The 12363-nt window shown below is 40.4% G+C and overlaps 2 protein-coding genes across 2 annotated transcripts in view; one reads left to right on the forward strand and one right to left on the reverse strand.

The window, feature by feature from the left end:
• acmsd (aminocarboxymuconate semialdehyde decarboxylase) lies at window positions 1-8428 on the reverse strand. The gene is made up of 10 exons (XM_004566004.4): window positions 8184-8428; window positions 7196-7240; window positions 3732-3828; window positions 3593-3642; window positions 3184-3420; window positions 2950-3043; window positions 2686-2781; window positions 2340-2512; window positions 2024-2122; window positions 1-1643 (listed from the first exon to the last, which is right to left on the reverse strand). Exons 1-10 carry the CDS (start codon window positions 8238-8240, stop codon window positions 1581-1583), a joined length of 1011 nt encoding a protein of 336 aa, XP_004566061.2. The 5' UTR covers window positions 8241-8428; the 3' UTR covers window positions 1-1580.
• Window positions 8429-9055: 627 nt separating this feature from the next.
• tmem163a (transmembrane protein 163a) overlaps window positions 9056-12363 on the forward strand; it is a 63008-nt gene continuing 59700 nt past the window's right edge. Inside the window, exon 1 of the mRNA XM_004566005.4 lies at window positions 9056-9588. Within this exon, the coding sequence (XP_004566062.1) occupies window positions 9387-9588 (202 nt within the window). The 5' untranslated portion in view covers window positions 9056-9386. The remainder of the gene's footprint in view (window positions 9589-12363) is intronic.

The following is a 12363-nucleotide window of genomic DNA, read 5'->3' on the forward strand; positions in this document are numbered from 1 at the left end:
TAGAAAAAGTTATATTTTTTACTGTAACAACCACAAACATGTTTAATGAATCATATTTCATAACTTCAAATGCAAATATAAATTGTCAATTTTAAAATCATAAGCACAAGTTTTGCAAACAACAAAGTTATTTGCAGCCATTTACATTTTACCCTTATTAAATAACCATTTCAAACTATTTACAGAACAATCAGCTGTTCTGCATTCAATAAGATGCCACACAAATTATTTGTGCCACTCCAAATATTTTTGTCCACTATAAAGGAGAACATCACAGCCTGATACCTGCAGGTCTGACAGCAGCAGGTGTATCACTCCTGTTTCTACCTGGAGACAGCAGTCGCCTCATTGTTCTGACACACAACACAAAACTATCCACAACACTACACACTAACTACACAAGACAACACATTAACTACACACTCCAAACACACTAAACGTCACAAATCTCTCACATCTCAAAACTCGCTCTTTCTCTTTTTCTGCTGTCTTTATCTCTCTCTCTCGCTGTCACTCCTAAAACTTCCCCCTCTTCCTAAACAACCAAATGTCATGTTGCCATATCATTTTTTGATTGGTTGACATTTTTCACCAAATGTTTTTTGTTTTGTTTTGTTTTTTAAATTTTTTGCTCATAAGCAGAGAGTGCTTGCTGCGCTGTCCTTAGACAGTAAACATGACAAAACTATTGAGGAAAAAACGCTGCGTATATATTGTTTATCATGACTCTTTTATGTGGCCTATCAACACAATTTAAAAACTGGTATATATCACCTTGTTGTTTTGTCATCTTGAAGTGGTCATGTGATTGGCTTACCACGACTACTTTATTCTTCCTCAGTCAAACAGCAGCACTCATATGATTGTTTTGCCCCTTAGCTCCAGGTGTTGTCCCAAAAAGTGATGGTCGGACAGAAAGTGATTGCTGCCCGCGGGAGATTACTTACAGCTACTTCCGTGCAACTGATATAAGATGCGGTAAGCTGAGGACAGCTTCAACCACTTGTTTGCACTGCATTTTCTTGTTAGTAATGGTAACGGCGTTGTAACGATAGGAATAGTAATTAGTTAGATTACTCGTAACTGAAAAAAGTAACACCGTTAGTAACACCGTTACTTGTAACGCCGTTATTCCCATCACTGATTATGTCCATGTCAGCAAAGACCCGAGAGATGAATCTGTCCAAAGCTATTTTACTATAAGAAAGAAGAATACTGCTTAAAAACAAGTGACGAAGAAGCAAAGCAGCAGAGCGGCCTATTGCATCATATTAACATTTTTATTTAGAGCCTACTGAAACGCTGCAACTTCAAACAGATGGAAAAACCTGTTACATTTACAACATTACAATTACTATACCGTAATTACTCTAACTTAGAGTGATAACATTACATTTTTACATTCTGAAAATAGCAACATCAGCTGTCTCTTCTATGAGTACAATGCTTACCTTCTGATGATAAACATGAATAACAATGTTCCATAATTAGAATCTTTAAAAAAAAATCATTCAAACACAAATATTTGCAAAAAAAAATCCTTTGTACTTAATGACCATTGGTGGTATTTCAGTATCATGTTACATCAAAAGCTCCCGTTTCAGTCCTAAGAATTCTAGTGCGTTTCCAGCAAGCAGTTTATCCTGTAATACAAAAGAGAGAGTCATTATTTTGAAGATATTAAAAAAATCTGTCATTAAAATATACAAAAAAACTGTAATGCCAAGTATATCATATTGGATACATGAGTTTTTGGGGGGCCTCTATATCATCAGTGTGATTTGTTTTTTAAATCTAAAGAAAAATACACACATACACAAATGAAAACACATATATTTGTTAAATTTGTTTTAGAGTTTTCTTTGGTTTTGTTTTCTTTGTTAAGTGTTCAATAAACATGGTTCAGGATTTACATGATGTACAATGGGTGGCTTTCCTTTCTTTCCATGTGTGGTAGAGTCCACCATGATGACAAACCCTTTCTCCTGTGCTGCTTAAGTAAACGAGAGGAAAATAATGCTACCTTTAGTGTATCATCAAACACATCCATCGACTCGATGAGTGATCCTGGCTGTAGCTCACCAAGTGGGAATGGATAATCTGTTCCCAGCATCACTTTATCCTGGAACAGGAAAATGTGAACTTAGCACATGAAGATTTGGTGAAAGCAGGAATAACTCCATCCTGAAAACATCAGTGTTTCCACACATCAGCATACACTCTCACAGTCCACATTCTCTGTGTTTAGTCAGTACTCTTCAGTGTGTTTTGAATCTATCCTCTCTCGCCACCAAAGAGGTGTGACTCGTGGAATGAATGAATGTTGGACACCAGCTCACTTTTCCAATGATGTCAATGAGCAGCTTCAGGGAGGCGGGATCGTGAACCAGGGAGTCGGTGTAAAAAGAACCGAGGTATTTCCGTGGACTGACATCGTTGTCAGCTGCACAAAGGTCAGGGCGGACTTTGTGGCCGTGTTCAATTCTGCCAACAGTGAATGGGAAAGAGCCACCTGGATACACGTGAACACAGGCACTAAACGTCAAATATCAACACACTTATTTCATCTTAAGGGAAGAGCATAAAGGAAGAATACATTGAAAATTTGGCTGCCTAATGTTTTCTATATACTGCTGTGATATTAATAGTAAACTAAATGATAAGCATGGTGTTATCTTTTTATACCTCCATGAGCAAAGCAGACTTTCAGTTTTGGAAATCTCTCAAAGATACCACCAAATATCATCGAGCAAATGGCCATGGTTGTCTCAGATGGCATACCTAAGGAAAGAAAAACATTTAAAAACATATAAACATTATTATTTTTCCATCACAATGCACTAAATAGCACATGAAAGCTGGCTTGTTTTAATATTAGTGTTGTTTTTAGTTGGCTGGACCAGATGTAATAGTCAGTATGTTCTGTTCCCACTCCAGTATCCTCCTCACCCACTAGCCAGGGTAGCCAATACTTTGCCATCCTCCCATCTGTCTGCATGTCCCATGGGTGGACAAATATGGAACAGCCCAGCTCCTCTGCTTCCTGTAGTGTTTATCAGAATAAGAAATGAATAAGAAATTAGGCCATAATTATAAAGAAAAATGATTGGAACCAATGTAGGCATAATTAAAAAACACTATCACAATAACCCCATGTTATTATGCAAGTGTGTAAAGTCTTACAGCATAGAAGGGATACAGTTCAGAGGCATTGAGGTCCCAGTTGTTGATATGCGACCCAATCTGGACCCCAGGGAAGCCTAGCTCCTTCACACAGCGCCTCATCTCCATCACAGCTAAATCAGGGGCCTGCATGGGCAGCGTGCCCAGGCCCACAAACCTCTTGGGTTGGCTACGCACTGTCTTAGCCAAGTCGTCATTCAAAAGCACACAGAGATCGAGTGTGTCGTGAGGCTTAGCCTGCAATCAAAAGACACGATGAATATACACAAATATATCTGTGAAGATCATTAAGCAGCTTGTAGTATTGCAAAGTTTAGTGGTAGGCACAACTCAGTTATCTGACACACAGTAGACACCACTTTGTCACACAGCTTTTGACCAAATCTGCTGTGACTGGCTGTGCATTTACCCAATAACTGAACATCACAGGAACGGTCGAAAGGGCCTGCAGCGTGACACCTGCAGGCCGTGAAAAGAAATGCTGCTTTTAGTCACTGATTAAAGGATGAAACTACCAAACTTTGTGTCATTTGTGTCTGCGCATGTACCGTGTTTATCCATGTCCTTTATGCGAGCATTTGGATCCCAGCAGTTTTCCTGTATTACCCGGAAAACCTTCCCATCCTTCATCATCTTTGCTTCACCCTAAAACACAACATTAAGACCACTATCAGCTCTAGTTTCTTTTAATATCTTTGGACAGATTTTCTTTGTGTTATTGGTCAGTTACAACCTTACTTTTGAAAAGCTGTGATGCTGTGAGACTTGCAAATAACTGACTGCAATGATCCCAGAAACATACAGGGAGTGCAGAATTATTAGGCAAGTTGTATTTTTGAGGAATAATTTTATTATTGAACAACAACCATGTTCTCAATGAACCCAAAAAACTCATTAATATCAAAGCTGAATGTTTTTGGAAGTAGTTTTTAGTTTGTTTTTAGTTTTAGCTATTTTAGGGGGATATCTGTGTGTGCAGGTGACTATTACTGTGCATAATTATTAGGCAACTTGACAAAAAACAAATATATACCCATTTCAATTATTTATTTTTACCAGTGAAACCAATATAACATCTCCACATTCACAAATAGACATTTCTGACATTCAAAAACAAAACAAAAACAAATCAGCGACCAATATAGCCACCTTTCTTTGCAAGGACACTCAAAAGCCTGCCATCCATGGATTCTGTCAGTGTTTTGATCTGTTCACCATCAACATTGCGTGCAGCAGCAACCACAGCCTCCCAGACACTGTTCAGAGAGGTGTACTGTTTTCCCTCCTTGTAAATCTCACATTTGATGATGGACCACAGGTTCTCAATGGGGTTCAGATCAGGTGAACAAGGTGGCCATGTCATTAGTTTTTCTTCTTTTATACCCTTTCTTGCCAGCCACGCTGTGGAGTACTTGGACGCGTGTGATGGAGCATTGTCCTGCATGAAAATCATGTTTTTCTTGAAGGATGCAGACTTCTTCCTGTACCACTGCTTGAAGAAGGTGTCTTCCAGAAACTGGCAGTAGGACTGGGAGTTGAGCTTGACTCCATCCTCAACCCGAAAAGGCCCCACAAGCTCATCTTTGATGATACCAGCCCAAACCAGTACTCCACCTCCACCTTGCTGGCGTCTGAGTGGGACTGGAGCTCTCTGCCCTTTACCAATCCAGCCACGGGCCCATCCATCTGGCCCATCAAGACTCACTCTCATTTCATCAGTCCATAAAACCTTAGAAAAACCAGTCTTGAGATATTTCTTGGCCCAGTCTTGACGTTTCAGCTTGTGTGTCTTGTTCAGTGGTGGTCGTCTTTCAGCCTTTCTTACCTTGGCCATGTCTCTGAGTATTGCACACCTTGTGCTTTTGGGCACTCCAGTGATGTTGCAGCTCTGAAATATGGCCAAACTGGTGGCAAGTGGCATCTTGGCAGCTGCACGCTTGACTTTTCTCAGTTCATGGGCAGTTATTTTGCGCCTTGGTTTTTCCACACGCTTCTTGCGACCCTGTTGACTATTTTGAATGAAACGCTTGATTGTTCGATGATCACGCTTCAGAAGCTTTGCAATTTTGAGACTGCTGCATCCCTCTGCAAGATATCTCACTATTTTTGACTTTTCTGAGCCTGTCAAGTCCTTCTTTTGACCCATTTTGCCAAAGGAAAGGAAGTTGCCTAATAATTATGCACACCTGATATAGGGTGTTGATGTCATTAGACCACACCCCTTCTCATTACAGAGATGCACATCACCTAATATGCTTAATTGGTAGTAGGCTTTCAAGCCTATACAGCTTGGAGTAAGACAACATGCACGAAGAGGATGATGTGGACAAAATACTCATTTGCCTAATAATTCTGCACTCCCTGTATTCACATAAAATATGTGCATCTTAGACAGGAAGACCTTCTCAGAAGTCTACAAGTAGAACAATGTTCCTCAACAATAAATTCCAAAATATAAGCAGGATTCAGAGAATCTGGACAAAACAAAAAAATCTGTGCTAATGTCACTGATGTTCAGACCCTCGGGTGGCACTGCATTAAAAACAGGGGCGATTCTGTCATGGAAATCAGTGCATGTGATTTGGGCTTAGGAACACTTCTAGCCACTGTGTCATCCACAAATGCAAGTTAAAGCTCTATGATACAAAGAAGAAGCCATATGTGAACATCAGCCATCAGTCCTCATTCATTTAATATAGACTGAGGCAATATGGAAAACTGTTCTGTGGTTGGATTAGTTTAAATTTTAAATTCCTTTTGGAAAAAATGGCCTTTTCCTCCTCTGGACTAATACGGAGAGGGACCATCCAGCTGGTTTTCAACACCCACTTAAAGCACCTGCATCTGTGATGGTACGGGGGTGCATTAGTTCCTGTGGCATTGCCAGCTTACACATCTGGAAAGATACCATCAATACTGAAAGCTATATACAGGTTTTAGGTGAACATATATATGCTCCTATTGATATGACGTCTTTAATCTGGGAAGTCATTGCATATTTCAGCATGACAACGCCAAACTGCATACTGTGTCTATTCCAACAGCATGGCTTTGTAGTAGAAGAGTCTGAGTCCTGAACTGCTGTACCTGCAGTCCAGACCTTCACCAGCTGAAAATATTTTGCACATGAAATCAAAATCTAAAAAGAAGACACGGGACTGCCAGAAGACCCAGCTAGAATCCTCCACCAGACAAGAATGGGACAACACTCCTCTTCCAAAAGTCCAGCAGCTCCCAGACATTTACAGACCAAATAAAGACGGGACGCTTCACAGTGGAAAAGATGGCCCCATCTCCCCTTTCTTAACATTTTTGAGATGTGTTGCTGCCATCAAATTCAAAATGAATGGTACGTGTTCCTAGTTTAAGCAGCAGATATGTTTTCTATGCTCTGCTGTAAATCAAATATGGGTTTATGAGATTTTCAAATCACTGCGTTCTGTTTTTAGATACATTTCATGCTGTGTCCCAGCCTTTTTGAAATTAGGTTTGTGTTAGGTTAGGTTTTAAAGCACATGTTGTAACTTTTACATTTGCTAACAAAACTGAGCCACATGATGGCAGCAGACAGTTGATATTACTGCAAATGTTCTGGGTGAATCCAAAAGGCCTGGACTCCTCTAAGATGTTTAATACGAAGCACACAAGCACAAATTCATTGCTTATCCAAGTTTAGGCATTAATTCTGAAGAATAGACTGTTCGTTGTCAAGTATACTTTGCTGTTACTAAAATGCTCAGCCCATGTTTGGGGCTAAAAGTTGCCAAGCTGCTCTGTATCGGGCTGCGTTACGGCTGTTTGAACCGAATCACTTGACTGATGCTGTGTCACCTCGCTGAGTTCTGCAGTTGCTCACATAGCCAGGACCAGCCTGGCAGGTCTGCGGGGTGGGTGCAGTCGCCAGCTGGGATGAATCTGCTGTGTGTTCAACAAAGTAGTGCAGTGCATAAGTGCTCCTGCACCTGCACCCTGTCTGTAGCTGCACAGGAAAGCAGAGGAAATAGTGACTTACCTTGCAGTGATGGTGAAGCTGGACAAACCCATCATAGCCGTACCTCTGAAACACATAAAAAATACAGGTTTTACAAACCCAGAGTTTAAAAGCATCACATATAAATATCAGCCATATATTTGATTGCATATTTGTTGTTTCATTCTGATAGAAAATGTAGATTTTGTTATCCCATCTGTGAGGGTTTGGTCATCATCCTACAGGACTGGCCACTCCAGTGCCCTGAATACCTAAAAGATATTGCCTTTTGAGCATGCTGACACTTTTTGCATACAAATGAAGCTGCAGATGAGCTACGTGAGCAATACAGCAGAAAAGCCCCTTTTCATACCCATGCAGATCAGCTGTACTGTGTACTTGGATAATGCCACTGAGGAGCTTCTGTTTTTCCAGTTGCAAGATGGGTTTTACATCCGTGTTTGATGTGTGGATCTGTGGCCCCAAGAAGCTGTTTCAGTGAAAGGTTGCTTTAAATGAAATGTCATCATGCCAGTTTAACTGTGGACTTGATCTCAAGTTCAAATAATGTTGTGCTTAGGGCCCTTTAACCAACTCCAGCCAACATAAATTTTTAAATATCACATTCTTTGCAAAAGATTCTTACAGACACGATTTAGCTCATGTCTTCTGTTCAGCTTTAAATGTGGGAAATGATTAGCCAGGCAGTGACAAAGACATAAGGGCAGGAACAGATAAACCAAGTCCAAGGTCTATTGATTAAAGTTTAACCATCCATAGAGGACAGATTTATGCAGTGGACTTTTAATCTCCCTGCTGACAAGCCAGCTGAAAAGTCTATATATTAAACGTTAGTAGCATTTAATAGCCCCGGTTCAAGCTCCATGTGCCAGGGAAGTGACACAAAGATGTTTTTCTCAAACCCACTGACCCACTTCACGTGAGATCTCATCTACAGACTGTGGGTTTATTTAACACTGGAGCTCCGTGACATTAAAAGTCAAATCATCTTGTCTGTGACAGTTCCTACCTGCTTCAGGTCGGGCCACTCCTTTGGTAAAATATGATTGTGAATATCAACCTTCATCCTTATGATTATTATTCACGGAAAACGTAAAGGTCTGCTGGCCGAGGTATCCTGGGAAAAACTGTGGGCACACTCACTCCCCACCCCCAGCCTGAAACCAATGACCAATGTCTGCTGCTGGGACATTTATTGCCCAATCTTTGAAAGAAACAGAAAACCAGAGCAGAGGCTGTAAACCCGCTCCTTTAACTGTCTGCCTTCGTTACACTGAGCCTGAATTCTGCACTCATGGCTTTAATTGATTATTTTGGTTTCACATCATGGCTGCAGCTTATTTCTGTGGCTAGCCTGCACAGTTTGAAATGTACTGAAACGACCTTCATTAGCCAACTTTATTTAATTGCTTGCACATATCGCTGCTCGAGGATGCCACCTGGTGGCTGATTAAGGTTGGTCAACCTGCCAGGGTTCAAGATCCAAAACTGGTTATTGTCAATATGCAAGCATATCGAATTTAGGGCAATAATCCCTCACATGATGCAAAACCCTTTAATAACATAAACATACTGGCACAAATATAAGTAGAAAACACAATGGTTAAATACAATTTACTAACGTGCATTAAGGACATCTGTGGCAGCAGGGTAATGTTAAGTTGCTCGGTAGCTTATTGAATGTGTAAAGGTCTGGGCTTTGGGCTACAGGTCTCCTGTGCGTATAAATCACAGCAAACTCAAAGAGAAAGTGTAAAAATGCTTGGCTAACTCGGGGCAGATGTCACTGCATGTACTGATTCTGAATTAAGAGCTGAATTATGGGAGGAGGAGAGAAAGAGGAAGGGGAGGAGGGGGGAAACTTGAAGGTACCGCCTTCTTGATTCACAGCAGATCTCTGCAATTTATCGCTTTGTCGCATCTAACCCTAAACTGTGTCTAAGTGGCTCAGCCAGCAGGGTTTTTGCACTGATCCTACAGTGCTCACTTCTCTCAGAGGGAGTTGCTTCGCTGCTGATGCTACGAAGATAAATCCGTTATCTCCCAGCTTGTCTTATCGCCATCTCTTCTCTCTCCCCTCTGCGTAACTGAGTCGACACCGGTGGCATATTGGACGCGCTGGATGGCTGCTGCACTTATCGAACCGGTGTGAATCTTTTTTCCATCATCCTCATCTTCCTCTGAGACTGAAAGCAAAACAACCGCAGTAAGAATGACAGACCAGGTGACCCAAGAGTCCTACCCCGTCCCAGACCCGACTGTTGTGGATCCCTGCCCGGCAACGGTGCGGAACGGCCAGTGCGCCCCGGATGGCTTCACCAACCACAATCACCAGCAAGCCAAAACCCCCACGGAGCCTGAGTCATTCACCGTGGGCCAGGAGATGAAAATCACAGACACGGTGGAGGGAGAAGGTAACTTGACACACCTATGGCAGGTTTGGGGATGCATTGTGAAAGTTATGGATGCTCATGTGCGTGTGTGTGTGTGTGTGTGCCCTGTGGGGATGGGATGGTTATTTTTACTCATGTGAGATATTTTAGTCTGCTCCTTGAATAATAAATGACAACCATTCATCAGCAGGATTCATACCAGACCAAATGACCAAATTCGAAGTGAAGTTTAAAGCTTTAAAATCGCTTCAGCTCTTAGACTCATTCATTCATTCATTCGCAGACATTGGCCTACATTGCCTCTGGAAAAAGTTGCCTTTTTAAAAAGACATGCAACTAGAGGCTGGTTGTTTATATGTTTCACAAACCCTCCAGTGTGCCTTTGCATTTTCTTAATCACTTTAAAAACTCTTCAGAGAAAAACAAAAAATAAACTTATTGCCTGTATTGTAATTGAGACTCTATTAAATATAAAGAATGTTTATTGGATCTGCTGACATGCTGATTAAATACTGTTTCTCCCAGTAGTCTTGCAATGTGATCAAGCATGTCTGCAATAATAATGAACTGCTGAAATGTTTTAATGTTCTGATGGATTATTTCTAAGAGCTGAAATCCATGTCTGGGATCACACTGAATGATGAGACAAGACTGATACTCCAGCTTGGAATAGCTTTTAGGATACACATCAGGTGGCAGAAGAACAAACTGGAACTACAGACACCTTTAACATTGTGTGTATTAAAAATATTATTTGTCGTCAGTTAAATTCACCTTTTTTTTGTAGAAAACTGACCAAAAAACCTGAACAATCTTCCCAATGTCTTTGCCTCTAGTTTTTATGTTTATGGAAAGTTTAAGGTTATGGTTAGAAGACTCTTGTTTTTAGTCATTGTTAAACAGAACAGTGGCTTCCTGCTTGGAATGGAAAAAGAACAGCAGTCTTCTGTGTCTAGTGTCATTGTTGTCAACCTTAACCTCCATCCTGTGCAGACTCGATGGCTGTGCAACCACATCATTAAACTGCTGTCCCTTTGATTATAACTGCAGCCATTAGAGGGCGCTGTTGCAATGAACCCAAACAGCAGGTCTTAGATTCTTGCAAAAACGGACCATAAATTTGTGGGGATATGTTTACAATGCCGTGGTACCGCTCATGATAACAAACAAGGCGATATAAATGAAAGTAATTACTTTAGCAATATTAAAAATCTGTAAGGAGAGAAAAAAGAGGACACTTCATATAAACAAACAAAGAAACGAGTGAAACAGATGCATGGTGGTTTAAGCACTGCTGCTGTACATCATGCACACACACTCATTCAGTATTTTTCACTTTCACAGCCTCTCGTTCACCCCCCCTCCCCCAGTCTTTTTGTCTTCACACTTCTGATTTGCATAAATGATAAATGTATCCTGTAATAATGCTGTCTATATATCTATCTTACTAATGAAGATGTACACATGACACAGTGCACATATTGATGACCGATGATAGTAAGGCTTACAGCAGGGTTACAAAAGGTTAGGAGCAGTTTTGTCACACCCCTCTCAGGAGTATCTCTCTTGTATTTCCTCATGTATGTGTTCATATGGGAGATGTGTAATCTGCTGTTTGAGCTGTGTGGCTGATGTTCATCATTTTTAGAAGAGAAAGGTGTGAAGGAGTTGAGCATTGAGAGAGAGACGTGCGCACAAGCTTGTGTGTGAGTCAGAGTACGAGGAGATGTTGAGCACATGCCTCCTGTCTGATCCCCCAGCTGGAGATCATGTGAGCAAAGTGATTTACCATGCTGTCCCACTTCCCCCTCAGTATCTCTCTCTCTCTCTCTCTCTCACACACACACACACACACACACACACACACACACACACACACACTGCTATTTGTGGGAGGTAGGGGAAGATTATTTCAGCTGTCAAACACCAATTGCTGTGATATTTTGTAGCAAATGATAAAAAATGTTATGAGCTGAATAAAGTATTAGAGCTGGATATGTCTGATTAAGGGTTCTCACTGTTATGCAGATTCAGTCGCAAAAGGATGCAAATAAAAATACAATTAAAAAGACTTGAGGGTAAAAGAGTAAACTGAGTTCACTCAGTTTTAACTGAGTGAACTCAGTTGAAACCTTAACTAACCAGTTAAGGTTTTAACTGAGTTTACTTTTTTCACTGTTTTACTCTTTGTCTTTAATTCAAGTATTGAAAAAACACCAGTTTCAACTTTAAATTACCAAACATCGTTCACAGAGCTACTGAAGAGCATTTCTTACTATTTTAAGTTTTGCAACGTTAGTTACAATTTTATAAATGCCATAAATCCAATGTTCATAGATGGTTTACAAACCAATTATTAACTGATTAGCAGATGTTATTATTATATTATCTTTTAACTGATAGTAAACAATAAAAAAACACATGTCATTTTTATTTGTCATTTATAAAACAGTGTATTACTTAGTAAGATTTTGCACTGAAGTATATACAGAGCCGGTGACTCTGTTATGGGTAATTTTGCCCCCTTTTTTAAAGTCACTTAAAATCAATACAAGTTATTCCTAATTACCGTGTCTATCTCAAGCTGATACATTTCCACTCAAACTCAAGAGAGGGGTCTAGTGGGTAGTCTAGAAGCAGCTCAGCACTTGACTAAGACACTTCATGTTGGTGCAATTTATGATCATTTTGAGTGCTCTAATAGAATGGAAAGGCACTATACAATATCCATAGAAAATCACTCTTTGCACCTTGTTTACAACACATTCAGCTCAGGTTGTAAGAAAAGTTTCTTCA

The sequence above is a fragment of the Maylandia zebra genome, linkage group LG16, assembly GCF_041146795.1.
Source record: "Maylandia zebra isolate NMK-2024a linkage group LG16, Mzebra_GT3a, whole genome shotgun sequence".
NCBI lineage: Eukaryota > Metazoa > Chordata > Actinopteri > Cichliformes > Cichlidae > Maylandia > Maylandia zebra.